We start from the raw sequence: 16,167 nt of genomic DNA on the forward strand, positions 1-16,167 counted from the left end.
GCCCACGTTACCCTGGAGGTGATTCTCCACATTGACCAATTTACATGAATTTTCGGCATATTCATAAAATCATCTTAAACAAATGTTGTTTTAGTATGCATATTTGTCTATCATCAACAGCAACAGCAACAACAACCTACATTTTATTTATTTTACATTACACTTTACATTTGAAACATACATCAATAAGTGGTACAATATTTAATTGATTTATATTATATTTTAAACTACATCTCTTATGTGCATTAAAATAATACTGTGGTACCACCACATTTAGTAAACTAAAACATCCTGAGAGTGAAGTGGATATATGGACATTGTGCCTTTAAGAGGATGAGGAGGATGAAGAAGGGGCAGGTTTAGAACTTCTGCGCGCCCAGCCAGTGGCAGTAGCCTATGTGCCTATGTGGAGAGACTGAGCTACAGTCCATGGGAGAGACTCAGAGACCCACAATACTACAATTCAATTCTCCATGTAACAACCACGAAAGCAGAACTCCATTCAAGGTAAAATTGTCTTTTGTTTTTGCACTATTATTGTCTCAACCTTTCTAGCATGCCTTGACGTCGTGTTAAACACGCAGAGGAACACAATGTGCTGCTGGCAGTGCTGGGACAATGAGTAGGCTTAGCCCCCAGCTAAGCTAGCTAGCTACTTTGGTTTTGTATTGTGTGGACTCAAATGTTTGGCGCGAGTGCAATTGGCTCTTTTATATGTTCTGAACTCTGGTGTGATCTCTATCTTCTATTATAAACGCACCACGTTGCCGTTCAAGCATGCACAGTCTGCTGAAAGTGACATACCATGGCTAGCGTGGTACAACAAAGGCATAGCCATGCTGCTTGATATATGTATTGATGTGCTGAACACATTGTCCTCTCAATGTGCCTAAACCCTGTCACTCTGTACTGTAGCACCATTCAGGTCTACCCCATTATATTATTTAATTTGAGACATTGATGTATTTAATTGTAGGCTACTAGCCCTTACCCTTGTGAGATATCCCCCACCCATTGTGGCCGCGGGGGGTACTGCACCCTAGGTGCATTTTCGCATTTGTAATTCACTAATAAATTCATTATTAATTAATAATTTGTTAAATTGGAAAAAGGGCTTAGTTAAGACCTCCATATTATTATGTTCAATGCCTGTGTGAAAAGTGGGAGTGAATGGTGCTGGCAATGAGGAGTTACCAGTCACAGTGACACACAGACAAACATTCAGACAGACTTTGGCTTAATTATAGTAGTGTGTGTGTGTATATATATTAATTTGATATGATATGATTAGGATGGTGTTTACATTATTGTGGGAATTGTGGTTGAAGCATGGAACATAACATTTACTAAAGCTGTGAAACGGTTTATCATTGCTGGTATTGCACTAAAATTGCTTCACCTGTCTAGATTTCCATGTGTACACTGAGAGCTACAGAGCTGTAAGGGTCTATTTGGTTAATATTCATAGCAGATCATAGTATTCTGCTGCTAGTTTGCTTTTTCTTTTATGTTGATCTGAACAGGTATAACACTATTTTTTTTCCCTTTGTTTGTTTCAGATCGATGGACAACTTTGTGTTTGAAAAACTGACAGAGTGGCAGCTACCAGATCTGATAGACATATTTAGAGGTACAATGTGTTTCCCATCCACATGCATTGCTGTCACACAGTAATGGAGTTGACAACTGCTTTTTGTAATATACCTTGACATTTGTATTGAGCGTATGCATTTTCTGTGCTATACTATTTGATTAACTGACAATAATTGACCAGCAGATTAACCCAGGTTGATTAACCCATTTTAGGCGGGAACCCCTTTTAGTGTTAAACATTATGTTATAATTTAGCTATTGAAAAATAGCAGATCTACAAGCTCATAGCGCGCCACCGAGTGGCGCTCTACGAGCTTGTAGGTCTGCTATTTTTCTGATTAGCTTTGCTGAGGGTAATCATTTGCAGTAGAAGTAATTAATACATTTCAATCATCTGTGTTGGTCCTTATCATTGCAGGTAGATGACTACAGATTTAACCCATGAGCTCTTTTTATTTCGGTTCCTCTGTTGGAAAAATAATGTGTCTTTTTCTCTTTCTTTTTCAGACGAGGGCATTGATCAGGAAAGTTTCTTTCTGTTAGATGATTCCACCATCAAACAGCTGATCCCGAGAGCAGGCCCTAGGTTGAAGTTTCTAAAAAAAATTAGAGAACTTGTAAGTAAATAGTTTATTTCGGGAAGATGACATACACTTGCTTCAAATGCCAAAAGCTAATTTCAGGGGGTATCAAGGGTCTTCTCGTGCATTTACGGTCTGTACACCATGTCAACTCTGTATCAACACATTTTCAGTGTAGTGAAAGTGGTTGTGGTCGGACATTTGGTTACATATGGTCTTATAGAAGACACTTGGAAAAGGAGCATGGAGATAGAAATACTCTTGATGACCCCCTTGAAGGCCCAGCCCCACGGCCCCCACCTGTAGGTCCAGCCCCACCTGTTGAAATGCTGAATGCTGACATGGAGCCAGAACAGGGAGATGAGGAAGTTGGTGAGGATTGGGATGAACTAGAACCAGAGTCCATTACTAATCGAGTGGCCCTCTTTTTAGCCCATCTTAGATCTAAATCTTCTATGACATTCTCAAACATAAACTTTGTGGTTCAGCATACCTCTAATTTAATTGGCGATATTGTCAGCCGACTGCAATCAAAGACCATGTCTGTATTTCATAAGTTTGGTCTTGATCAAAGCAACGAGGTACAAGAGCTTGAGGTGGAGTTCTCAGAGTTAGCTGAGCCTTTCAGAGGGATGCAGTCCGATTATAAACAGATGAAATATTTTGCTACAACTGGAAACTTTGTTCAGCCAGTTGAGGAGATATTGTCAGGGGTTACCTATGTTCAATCAACAGCCTCTGCCACTGGCATCGTCCAGCAAGTTGGTGTTCATGATTCATTTTATCGTATACCGTTAAAGAGCCTTTTGACCAAGATTCTAGAAATTCCCGGGATTTTACAGACTATGCTGGATTGGCAGCGCAGGGAGGGTGATGCAATTCAGGATGTTTTTGATGGGGAGTTCTGTAAAACGCATTCCTTATTTCGGAACGACTCAAACGAGGTTTCAATCCCAATTTTGCTTTACCAGGACGATGTGGAGGTCGTCAATCCTCTTGGTGCTAAAACTGGGATTCACAAGTTGGGACTTATTTATTTCATTTTGAAGAGCTTGCCTCCAGAGTTGCTATCTACCTTGCAGTCACAGTTCCTTTTAGCTGTGTACAAATCTGATGACGCAGCACACCATACCATTGATGCAATCCTACGCCCTATTGTAGAAGAGATCATGGATTTAGAGAGGGATGGCATCCTTGTTAATACCCCCAACTATCAAGGTGTTGTCAAGTTCGCAGTGCTGCAAGTAGTTGGAGACAATTTGGGCATCCATAGTGTTCTTGGCTACGTTGAATCGTTCGTTGCCAATTATGCATGTCGGTTTTGCAAAGCAAATAAAGAACAGAGACATTCTCTGACGCTTGAAGATCCTGGACTTTTGCGTGATCGCAATAGTTATGAGGCAGATTTACTTACAGCGAACGCCTCCCAGACAGGCCTGAAAAGGGACAGTGTCTTGAACATGTTGTCTTTTTATCATGTGTCAGACAATGTGTCAGTGGACATAATGCATGATTTACTGGAGGGGGCAGGGCCGTACGAAGTCAAACTTGTGTTGAATTCACTAATCGACCAAAAGCATCTCACACTACAACAGCTGAATAACAGAATCACAAGCTTTGACTATGGATTTAGTGATAAGTCTAACAAGCCTACTGTCATAAGCAGGAATGATCTCAAAAACCCTGAAGGCTCCATGCGTCAGTCAGCATCTCAAATGTGGTGCCTAATTAGGCTACTACCAACCATGATAGGTGATCTTGTCCCCTTAGATAACAAGCATTGGGATCTTCTACTCCTCCTACTCCATTGCATGGAGTTTATCTTTTCCCCTTCAATTACAGTAGCGGCAACACTGTACTTGGGCAAAATCATAGAAGACCACCACTCCCTGTTCCTAGAGCTATATCCTCATCTACATTTACGGCCAAAGCAACACTTTATGGTCCACTACCCACGAATCATTCAAAAACTTGGACCGTTGAAGCAGTTCTGGGCAATGAGATTTGAAGCACGACATGCATTTTTCAAACAGGTTAGCAATGTAACCTGCAACTTTAGAAACATTTGTAAAACCATGGCATTTCGCCATCAGATGATGCAGTGCTACCATTTCCTATGTGGAACTATCCTGTGTCACAATACAGAAGTTGGTCCAGGGCAAAGTACAGTTCTGGTCAACATTAATGACAGGATCCAAAGTGGGCTAGAAGGTATTCCCCTTTTCAGTGAAGTGTATGTGCCAGCCTGGGTTACATTTAAGGGAATTGACTATAGAGCAGGCATGAGTGTATTCCTGTCCTATGATCCAGATGGAGAGCCTCAATTTGGTCTCATAGAATCAGTTCTACTACTGGAGCAAACATCACCCACACCAACAATAAAACTTGTTGTAAAGAAGTGGGATACACAGTGGTTTGATAGGCATTTATATGCATACAGTGTCATTCCCACTCAGGTGTTGGTAGCGGTAGATGTAAGATGTCTGCTTGATCACCATCCCCTCCATGCAGCCAAGTCGTACAGAGAGGATGTAGAGGATGACAGTTTATACATTTCGTTGCGCTACAGACATTTTTAGAATCACCTAACTGCCACCGGGTGTGTGTGTAGTTGTGCGTGTGACTGTAAATAGTATTTTGACTGGCTTATATGTCGACAAGGCCTATTTTGACATTACCCCCATATTAGTTTAGTTTTACTGCCTAAAGTGTCCATCGATTGAAAATGATCAGTATTTTAGTACCGGGTAGGAAGAACCACTTGACTTCTGGGACAGATTGAAGGTACTACTGGAATGATGGGATGCCGTGACTACTGGGATGACGTGATTACTGGGACTGCTGGAATTCTTTAAATGAGTGATAAGTTGTTCTGTAAGTACTTTTTTTGTTTAATCACTTAATGTTTGTATAAGGTGAAGCCCAAGTGCACTCTCTAAAAGTGCTGCAGCACTGTCCACATATCATTTGGTTGTCTTCAAAAGGGTCCTCTGTTGGGGATTCCAATAGAGTACTGAAGTCCTGACGTCACTCTCTCATCCCCTGGTTTGTAGAAGTTTTTCTCTATGTAGAATAGTTGGGTCATCTTAAAATCCTCTCATAAGCATTGAGGTCCAAAAACAAACAGACTGTCGCTTATGATAGTCAGTCAGTTATATTTGATACAGTCTGTTTCTGGCAAAAATTTAGGTAATTAATGGGGGGGGGGGGGGGAGGCATAGAGAACAACACAAACCAGGTAGGATGCGTCATTTACATCAGACTTCGGTGCTCTATTCTTTGTCCTACATTTATTATATTAACCTTGGTCTTCTGTATAGATTGGACCGGCGCCTGCACCTGATGCACAAGCTACAGCCTCTGATGCCACACCTCCTGCCACTCCCGAAACCCCCATGGAGGTATCGGCCGCACCTGATGCCCTAACCCCACCTGAACCCCTGGCTCCACCTGAACACCAACCCCTCAGGCTGATTCAGACAATACATATAATTCCTACGTTTGTAAGTTCTGCTTTAATACCCTTTAAGCCTCATAAATTTGTCTGCTTTGCATGAAAAAGAAAATGGTGCTCAACAAGCTCACAACACATTGACACACTGCATTCATTTAATTGTAATCAAGACAAAAGTTTGAAATAATGGTAATAATGGCAATTTTTTGTCTTCTTGCAATTTTCTAAGGATGTCCGTCAGGTTCTTACAAGGTTCCCAGACGGTCAGCCGATTGTGAGGGACCTAGACGAGACACACATCATCACCACATCCCAGAGATGTGCCCTTGTCCGGATTTTGGTGTCTCACCTTCTAGAGAAGTTTGGAGAGAAGTACTTCAACAGATTTAAATTATCTTTATGTTTAATAGGGATCACACCAATCATACCAATGCTGGGGTTTTAGTGGTTAAATGGCAAATTGAATGATGTATGATCATCAACTTTACCTGAGAGCTAAAATATGACTTAGTGGGGATATATTTGCTAGTTGCTAACCATGCTCAGATCAGCTACCATGGAGTATCTCTTTAACACATTTTGGACGGGAACCCTTTTTGATCTGCTATTTTTTTTAAATCGAACGACTGACATAGAAACATAGCTTTTTCAGAAAGCTGTCGGGATGTAGAAGACATTTTTTAGAATCTGATCTCGGGTCAAAATGGGTTAAGAGGCACCAGTGCAAGCTAAAAATGATTAGTTACATGAAATCAACGCACTGGAACTACTTGATATGATGAATACTTGTGCTATTTCTGTTTTACAGTCCTACGACGGAGACCAAACAGTCTATGGCAGCTAGCCTAATTCAGGCATTTCCCTGCTTAAAAGACTCATCAAGCAGTGGCAGCGTGAGTTTTTTTTCGTGTTTAACCTTTTCTTTTTGCTTTTCAATGTATTATACATTTTGGTGACACCCCTAGTATTAAGCCCAATATATGCTCTGCTGTGATGTGTCGCTGATACTGAAAACTACAAGCTCACAACATGCGGTCAGCCTGTAGGTCTGCAGTTCTCAGTAACGGACCGTTGAGAAGCATACATTGAGCTTAAAATGCTAAATCATTTAACGGACACAATACAGCTCACTCCTTCCAGAAAAGCTACTGTGATGTGTGATTTCCACTGCTGTCATGCCCTTGGAAGCTGGGACAATAATTGACCTCTTGGGACATACAGATGTGCAGCAAAACCCTGTTCTAATTCAAGGCCATGCTGTCAAAAAATCTAAATGTGCCAAATCTCTATTCATCAAACATTTTTATTTCTTGGCAGGTCATATGGTACACCCCAGCGCGGAACGGCCGTCCAGCCACTGGGTACCTGGAGGAAAGGCTGCGTAACACCAGGAAGAAGCTGAGGTCAGCGCTCAGGGTGACTGGCCGAGCACCACAACCAGCACCCGAGGATGGTCCTATTCGAACAGCGGTCATACCAGGTCATTACTAAACGGAAAAATAGAAGGAAGTTCCAACAATGTGGCACATTTGCTTGCTTAAGTTTTCCCAAAACGTTTAGGGAACACTGTCGCAGACAGAAAATATTATTAGAGCCTGATTGTAGTGAATGTGAGGAATTTTGCAACTACAGTAGCTTGTATGACCAGACACCACACAATAGCATTTATAGTTGTTTTAGAACTATTTTAACACACGATATTGCTGATAGGGATGACTGATTAAGCAAAACATCCATCTTTTAGTGACTGACAACATTTTGTTCTTTTTACAGAATCTACCATAACAGAGGAGCGGGCTGTACAACTGAAAGAGTGGTTGAGAAGTAATTCTCAGCCACTCCACCAAGTTGCGACCTGCATGCAGGACACGGCAGTCTACAGGGCGAAGTGGGTGAAGGACAACACCAGTGATCTGACCATCAGTCAGATTCTGGAACATTACCCTCGCTTAACAACTGACGGCATGGTAAGAGGGAATATTGTACATTTGATGATTAATTTATGTTTTGGTAGTGTGCCACATTTAATTTGATTTAAAATGTTTTCCATTTTATAGATCGCACAGGACTTCCTTGTCTTGCACCCAAACGCTGCACCAAATTTGTTTGAGACCTGGCTCCCAGTTTATGCTGAGAAGATCCTGCAGGTGGCACGACTGGAGCGGAAGCTGGAGTTGTCGGTCGAAGGATTAACATTAGGTAAAATATTATTTAAATATTCTTTGCCAGTCGACAGTCCCTCTTGTGCCAAGAATCCACAACCACGTTGGCGGCCTCTGTGTGGGTGTGGCACGCACAGCACACACTTTCAGGTACCCCAGGGTTTTCCTCTTCTCAGGTAGTGTCACCTTCAAATACCAGTGGGCACACCCCTTCCTCCTATAGCCTCGTCTAGACCAGGGTTTCTCAAAGTGGATTCCAGGGACTCTCTGGGTTACTTAAGTGGGGTCTAAATTGACCCTTACAAGTCTGCAACTGTGACAGTGTTACAAATGGAAACAAATGGACCCCAACTGGTGAATTATTTTCCATGTGTCATGGTTAGGCCAGCTTCTGGCTTAATGGTGGGGATAACTAAACTAACCAGCTGCAGAGCCGCTATTGGCTGCACATGGCGGCATAGGTTACATTCTTGTTGGCTATTGAATGACAAAATAAAGGATATGCCATTCCACCTCGTATTGATACCTATGTCTTCCTGCAGATGGCATTGGGGATCTCGCCCTGCAGCAGTTGCCAGCCTTGCTCCCCCCAACTCCATACAAAGTTGGACGTGGCCGTGGCAGTAAAACGGTGCGCCACACCATTGCTGAGTGCAAGAAGGCCTTCATCCATCATCAGCCTGTAAGTCCACCAGCACATCTAAAGGGAAACTTACCATTTTATTTTAACATTAACATATACCTGTTGTATAATTAATGAGTTTGTGTAAGTATTGAGTGTGTGTAATCTACAAGCATATACAGCACACAGCAGAACACAGTAGGGCATTCATAACTACGGTGTTTCACTAGTCGACGAGTAATCCTAAAAAGTTGACTAAATGACTAGTTGCCTAGTCATCTAGATATGACCTCACCCCACCTGAAACAATAACATGTATTAATTATTGTCAAAATGTCTCTGAAATAGGCTAACTACTGCTCTTGACAGTTTAACAATCCTATTGCTTTACAAATACAGGTATAACAGGACAAGCTTATTCCTTCTGTTAATATACCTCCCGGGTTATCTAATAAGGCAGGGGTTTTCAACTGATTATGAGCCAGGGACCACCACCCACCACCCTCCTATACCCTATACAGTACATCTCTCAATGTTTATCAACCAATGGACTACCAGTATATGAGATTTAGCCTATCGGAGACAAAACTAAGGAACATTTTGTTATCGTTGGATACCATTTTGTCCACAATACCATGCTGTGTTGATGTTTACCATAGGAGTGATAAGACGCAAAATGAATATGTTTAACAATAAGTTAACTCTTAGAATGTAAATGGACCATTGCCACCTTTTATTATTATTTTTCTTTTAATTATACACTTTTAATTCTATACTTTGTAGACATTTGGTCACTCACCCTCACTTTTCTGTGTTTTTCAGCCTGGAACCAACATGGTGGAGTATCTCCAAGCAGCCAAGAACTCCCAAACTGAACCCTACATCCTGACATTGGGCAACAACTCTCAGCAACTGGTCAAGGTCTTTGTGATAATTGATGGACAGGCTTTGGAACAGGAGAAACTTCTTCAGGCCATCGACGTCTGCTTCAAGGCCTACTACATATTTGACATAGAGTACCCGAAAAAGTGTCAACTTGTGTGGGACTTCCTACAGAGTGTCGTCTATGGAATTCCACTACAAGAGTCCAAGAAAATGGTTGAGTTTCTGCACACTAGAATTCTGGCTTGCCAGTAGAGCACACACACATAGGGTTATCTTTAATCACGTTATCCCAGTAGTCACGGCATCCCATCATTCCAGTAGTACCTTCAATCTGTCCCAGAAGTCAAGTGGTTCTTCCTAATCCGGTACTAAAATACTGATCATTTTCAATCAATGGACACTTCAGGGCTGGACATTTGAGAGAAGTGTTGGCCACACTGATCACATCCATGGGGTTTCTCTCCAGTGTGAATTTTCTGGTGGCGTTTAAGGCTGGATATTAGAGAAGTGTTGTCCACATTGATCACATCCATGGGGTTTCTCTCCAGTGTGAATTTTCTGGTGGCGTTTAAGGCTGGATATTAGAGAAGTGTTGTCCACATTGATCACATCCATGGGGTTTCTCTCCAGTGTGAATTATCTGGTGGCGTTTAAGGCTGGATATTAGAGAAGTGTTGTCCACACTATTATCCAGGTCCAAATGTCAATGTTTGATGTTAAAATGTTATTGTTTTCATGCTTATCTATTATAAAATGACTTTAAAGAATCCAGCATGGTTTGTGTTTATTACATTATGCTTTGCATGACCAAATCTAGCATGTATTTTGTTATAGGTTTGTAGTTAAACTGTAGTTTAACTGTAAAGTAACACTGTATAAACCCATAATTGATTTATTTAACTCATGATTTGAATAGTATATCATAGTATAGTATATAACTTGAAGTGAAACAACCCAGAATGGTACATAATTTAACCCAGAAATGGGTAGAATATATAATGCATGATATGGGTTGCATTTACTCAAGTACAGTTAATTTAACCAAGAAATGGGTAGAATATATAATAAATACTATGGGTTGCATTTACTCAGAAGTACAGTTAATTTAACCCAGAAATGGGTAGAATATATAATGCATGATATGGGTTGCATTTACTCAGAAGTACAGTTAATTTAACCAAGAAATGGGTAGAATATATAATAAATACTATGGGTTGCATTTACTCAGAAGTACAGTTAATTTAACCCAGAAATGGGTAGAATATTTTAACTCATCCACTGGGTTAAAACGGACCAACCCATCTTGCTGGGTAAAATTAACTACTGCTGTGTTGGTGCTATAACTACCCAGGGGATGGGTTAAAAACTACTCAGAATGGGTTGTTTCTAACCCAGGGTTTTTATGTGTGTAACCACCCGAACCACCTTCATGTCGCCATCGACACTTATATTTGTGTCTGTCTGTCTGTCTGTCTGTCTGCCTGCAGTGTTACTTTGGTGGACTAAAAATACCATGTCAAAAAACTAAATAAAAATGTTATGAAAATAGAAAACTAAGACTTAATAACATCGCCAAAAACACAACAACTAGACTAAATTGTCAGTGAGGGAATCTGGTGGAGAAGAGATCCAGTAGAACTTAAACACAAGTCATCTTACGGCAGGTTGTGTGCAGGTGTGTCGCTCTGCGAAAATATCCCACAGCGTGTGGCAGACACGACACACAGCCTATAGTATACAACTGGACTAAAACTAAAACCTTTCAGATGACTATAAAAGTACGACAAAAATGATGTGGAATTTTATTGAAAAGACTTTGACTAAAATAAACTAAACCTGCTGTCAAAATCAACCCTGCCTTGCCTTGCCTGCCAGTGTTGTTTTCATCGACTAAAACTAAATATACTGACAATTTCGTCGACAAATAAAAACTAGACAAAAATGTTGGTAAGGGACTAGTGGACAAGAGATCCACTATAAGTCATTTTACACTTGGTTGCATGCTGGAAATACTAAGACATTCCAGGTGACTAAAATGTGACTTAAACTAAATGGAGTTTCAGTCCAAAGACTATGACTAAACTAAAGTAGAAAATTGCTGCCAAATTGCCTGGCCTGGCTGCGTGCATTGTCTGCCTTGCCTGCCTGCGTGCCTTGTCTGCCTTTTCTGCCTGCCTGCCTCCCTGTCTGCCTGCCTGCCTCTTCATCCCACCCCTGGTCTCCAGTGCTACTTGTAATCATCTTCACGACGTTGCCAGACTTGATGTAATCCCCCTTCCCGGACCCCCCCCCCCCCACTCGGACGCCTCGCCCTGTTTTACCTCCTCGATGAGTTCAGCGTCTGATTGCTTCTCTCTCTCTCTGAGAGGCAACGTCTCCAACATCAGAGGGAAAGAAAGAAAGAAAGAGAGAGAGAGAGTGTGTCTGTTCTGAGGTGCAAATAATGACCGCCGACTTCATTTCCCTCTCTAGTCTAACCCATCAGGACACCGTTCTACACAATGTCTTCTTAACCCATTCGGACCTGAGATCAGATCTAAAAAAATGTCTTCTACATCCTGACAGTTTTCTGATAAAGCTATGATTCTATGTCAGTCATTCTTCGATTTTTCAAAAAATAGCAGACCTACAAGCTCATAGCGCGCCACCGAGTGGCGCGCTATGAGCTTGTAGATCTGCTATTTTTCAATAGCTAAAGCATAACATAATGCTGACACCAAAAGGGGTTCCTGCCCAATATGGGTTTAATGTGGCTAAAGATGACACAGATGCGCTCCAGGTCTCGAAGGGCTAAAGCTCTCGTATTACTCGTCGTTGCGTAGATCGAGTTTTTTTAGTTTTTTTGTTGCTGTGCAACATGTCGCACAAACGCCACGTTCCTTTTCCGAAGGGTATGAGATGTCATGATGAGAGATGTCACGTCTCTCAGCTCACGGAGCGCGCTTTCAGCCATAATGACGACGAGCGGGAGGTGGTTGGCTGTCTGGTGTATTCATACACACACACACACACACACACACACACACACACACACACACACACACACCGCGTAAAGTTGAGGCTTTACTCGTATTTCGTCACTTGAGTAAATGTATCAATACTGCAATGTAGAAAATATACTATGTCTGGGAGTCAAACTTTACTCAATGCCCAAAAGTACAAAAGTATTGGTACGAACAAACATGTACTTAACCCATTCTGATCGGGAACCCATTTTGGTGTCGGCGTCATGTCGTGCTTTAGCTATTGAAAAACAGCAGATCTACAAGCTCGTAGCGCGCCACCGAGTGGCGCGCTACGAGCTTGTAGGTCTGCTATTTTTGAAAAATCGAAGAACGACTGGCATCTTTGGAATCTGATCTGAGGTCAGAATGGGTTAATCAGACCAGTGTGTGTCCAGTGGAAACCTCGTATGAATCTGATCTCAGTTCAGAATGGGTTAATCAGACCAGTGTGTGTCCAGTGGAAACCTCGTATGAATCTGATCTCAGGTCAGAATGGGTTAAGGGAAACTGAGTCCCCATTTCTTTTTTTTTACAATGGAGTAACTGCCGGAGGAGGAAGGTGTCGTGACCGCGGCTATGGGATACTTTTTTATACACCACAACAAGCCGTTTACACCGTTTATTTTTATTTACATTTTTATCGCGCAATTTTGTAACCCATTTTTCACCCAACGGACTTGAACTCATGCTTCCTTCAATGCATGAGTGTCCAGGTTGCTCCTTTTACACCTGACAGGGGGGAGCGCGTTGTAGGAGCTATCCATGGTGCTGAAGTAACTGTAGGAGCTATCCATGGTGCTGAAGTAACTGTAGGAGCTATCCATGGTGCTGTAGTAACAGTGTGGGAGCTATCCATGGTGCTGTAGTAACAGTGTAGGAGCTATCCATGGTGCTGTAGTAACAGTGTAGGAGCTATCCATGGTGCTGTAGTAACACTGTAGGAGCTATCCATGGTGCTGAAGTGTGTAACACTGTAGGAGCTATCCATGGTGCTGTAGTAACTGTAGGAGCTATCCATGGTGCTGTAGTAACTGTAGGAGCTATCCATGGTGCTGTAGTAACTGTAGGAGCTATCCATGGTGCTGAAGTGTGTAACACTGTAGGAGCTATCCATGGTGCTGTAGTAACTGTAGGAGCTATCCATGGTGCTGAAGTAACTGTAGGAGCTATCCATGGTGCTGAAGTAACAGTGTGGGAGCTATCCATGGTGCTGAAGTAACAGTGTGGGAGCTATCCATGGTGCTGAAGTAACTGTGTAGGAGCTATCCATGGTGCTGAAGTAACAGTGTGGGAGCTATCCATGGTGCTGAAGTAACAGTAGGAGCTATCCATGGTGCTGAAGTAACAGTGTGGGAGCTATCCATGGTGCTGAAGTAACAGTGTGGGAGCTATCCATGGTGCTGAAGTAACTGTAGGAGCTATCCATGGTGCTGAAGTAACAGTGTGTAGGAGCTATCCATGGTGCTGAACTGTAGGAGCTATCCATGGTGCTGAAGTAACTGTAGGAGCTATCCATGGTGCTGAAGTAACTGTAGGAGCTATCCATGGTGCTGAAGTAACTGTAGGAGCTATCCATGGTGCTGAAGTAACTGTAGGAGCTATCCATGGTGCTGAAGTAACTGTAGGAGCTATCCATGGTGCTGAAGTAACTGTAGGAGCTATCCATGGTGCTGAAGTAACAGTGTGTAGGAGCTATCCATGGTGCTGCAGTAACAGTGTAGGAGCTATCCATGGTGCTAGAGGGTGTGCACATGCATAAAGTGAATGGCAGATTGAGTGGCAAATCGAGTGATGAAGTGAATTTAAAGTTGTTTAATGGAGAATTCCATGCTAGAATGCTTTCTTATCTTTCTTACCTTTCTTTGTAGTTGTTACGTCCCCACCAAAGAGGTCCAGGTGTTTTTTTGTGCAAAAACTCCTTATTGGCTATTTCCCGTACCATAAGCCCTCAATGAATTGCATTGCATTGGATGGGAATTGAATGGGGCTATGGGGTGTTATGCTAATTCGCTTATTTCCATCGAAAGAAGTAGTAAAGTGTGCCGCTTGGGATATTATTTACATTATGAAGAGAGGATATATACAAAGAAATTATAATTTTGAGCGATGGAAATAAGTGAATTAGCACAACACCCCATAGCCCCATTCAATTCCCATTCAATTCAATGCAATTCATGTAGGGCTCATGGTAGGGGAAATAGCCAATAAGGAACTTTTGCACAAAATAACACCTGGACCTCTTTGGTGGGGACGTAACAACTACAAAGAAAGGTAAGAAAGCCTTTAAGTATGGAATTCTCCTTTAAAGTAATTTGATACAATCAAATAGGACTTTTCTGTTTGGATGTATGTGTCATCCCATGCGGCATTCCCACATAACTTCCGGGTATGATGATGTCACATACATATACCCTATATTGTAGATGGCAAAATCCTGTCTCATTTAGGCTAGGTCTTTTAGCAAGAAGTTTAGAACAGACGTAGATTTTCTTTACCTTGGTAATCCTCGATCAACTCCTCCGTCTTTTCCCCAAGGAAGACAATGGGGCCTCTGATGACAGCTTCTCTACAGTCTAGACTCAATGCTGTGGTCCTACAAACACATGGGATGAACAGTACAGACATCAGAATGCAGAAGTGCATCAAACTAATCACTACACTATTGCAAGTCTACTTTCCATAAATAAGTGAAACAGACAGTGAAACAGACCGTGAAACAGACCGTGAAACAGACCGTGAAACAGACCGTGAAACAGACCGTGAAACAGACCGTGAAACAGACCGTGAAACAGACCGTGAAACAGACAGTGAAACAGACAGCGAAACAGACAGCGAAACAGACAGCGAAACAGACAGCGAAACAGACAGCGAAACAGACAGCGAAACAGACAGCGAAACAGACAGCGAAACAGACAGCGAAACAGACAGCGAAACAGACAGCGAAACAGACAGCGAAACAGACAGCGAAACAGACAGCGAAACAGACAGCGAAACAGACAGCGAAACAGACAGCGAAACAGACAGCGAAACAGACAGCGAAACAGACAGCGAAACAGACAGCGAAACAGACAGCGAAACAGACAGCGAAACAGACAGCGAAACAGACCGTGAAACAGACAGCGAAACAGACAGCGAAACAGATAGCGAAACAGATAGCGAAACAGACCGTGAAACAGACCGTGAAACAGACCGTGAAACAGACCGTGAAACAGACCGTGAAACAGACAGTGAAACAGACAGTGAAACAGACAGTGAAACAGACAGTGAAACAGACAGTGAAACAGACAGTGAAACAGACAGTGAAACAGACAGTGAAACAGACAGTGAAACAGACAGTGAAACAGACAGTGAAACAGACAGTGAAACAGACAGTGAAACAGACAGTGAAACAGACAGTGAAACAGACCGTGAAACAGACCGTGAAACAGACCGTGAAACAGACCGTGAAACAGATCGTGAAACAGACCGTGAAACAGACCGTGAAACAGACCGTGAAACAGACCGTGAAACAGACCGTGAAACAGACAGTGAAACAGACAGTGAAACAGACAGTGAAACAGACAGTGAAACAGACAGTGAAACAGACAGTGAAACAGACAGTGAAACAGACAGTGAAACAGACAGTGAAACAGACAGTGAAACAGACAGTGAAACAGACAGTGAAACAGACAGTGAAACAGACAGTGAAACAGACAGTGAAACAGACAGTGAAACAGACAGTGAAACAGACCGTGAAACAGACCGTGAAACAGACCGTGAAACAGACCGTGAAACAGATCGTGAAACAGATCGTGAAATAGATTAGATAGCGAAACAGACAGCGAAACAGACCGTGAAACAGACAGTGAAACAGACAGTGAAACAG

At 42.2% G+C, this 16,167-nt stretch overlaps 1 protein-coding gene across 1 annotated transcript; it reads left to right on the top strand.

Moving 5' to 3' along the window:
- Nucleotides 1–7,592: 7,592 nt before the first annotated feature.
- On the top strand, nt 7,593–9,549 carry LOC310867502 (uncharacterized protein; the record flags this gene model as incomplete). Its single annotated transcript, XM_083777617.1, has 4 exons — nt 7,593–7,610; nt 7,686–7,827; nt 8,333–8,472; nt 9,235–9,549. The coding sequence occupies 4 exons, from the start codon at nt 7,593–7,595 to the stop codon at nt 9,547–9,549; spliced, it is 615 nt and encodes a 204-aa protein (XP_083633743.1).
- Between the last annotated feature and the right edge of the window lie 6,618 nt (nt 9,550–16,167).

This window comes from Protomyctophum parallelum (assembly GCF_964188405.1).
Source record: "Protomyctophum parallelum genome assembly, chromosome: 12".
NCBI lineage: Eukaryota > Metazoa > Chordata > Actinopteri > Myctophiformes > Myctophidae > Protomyctophum > Protomyctophum parallelum.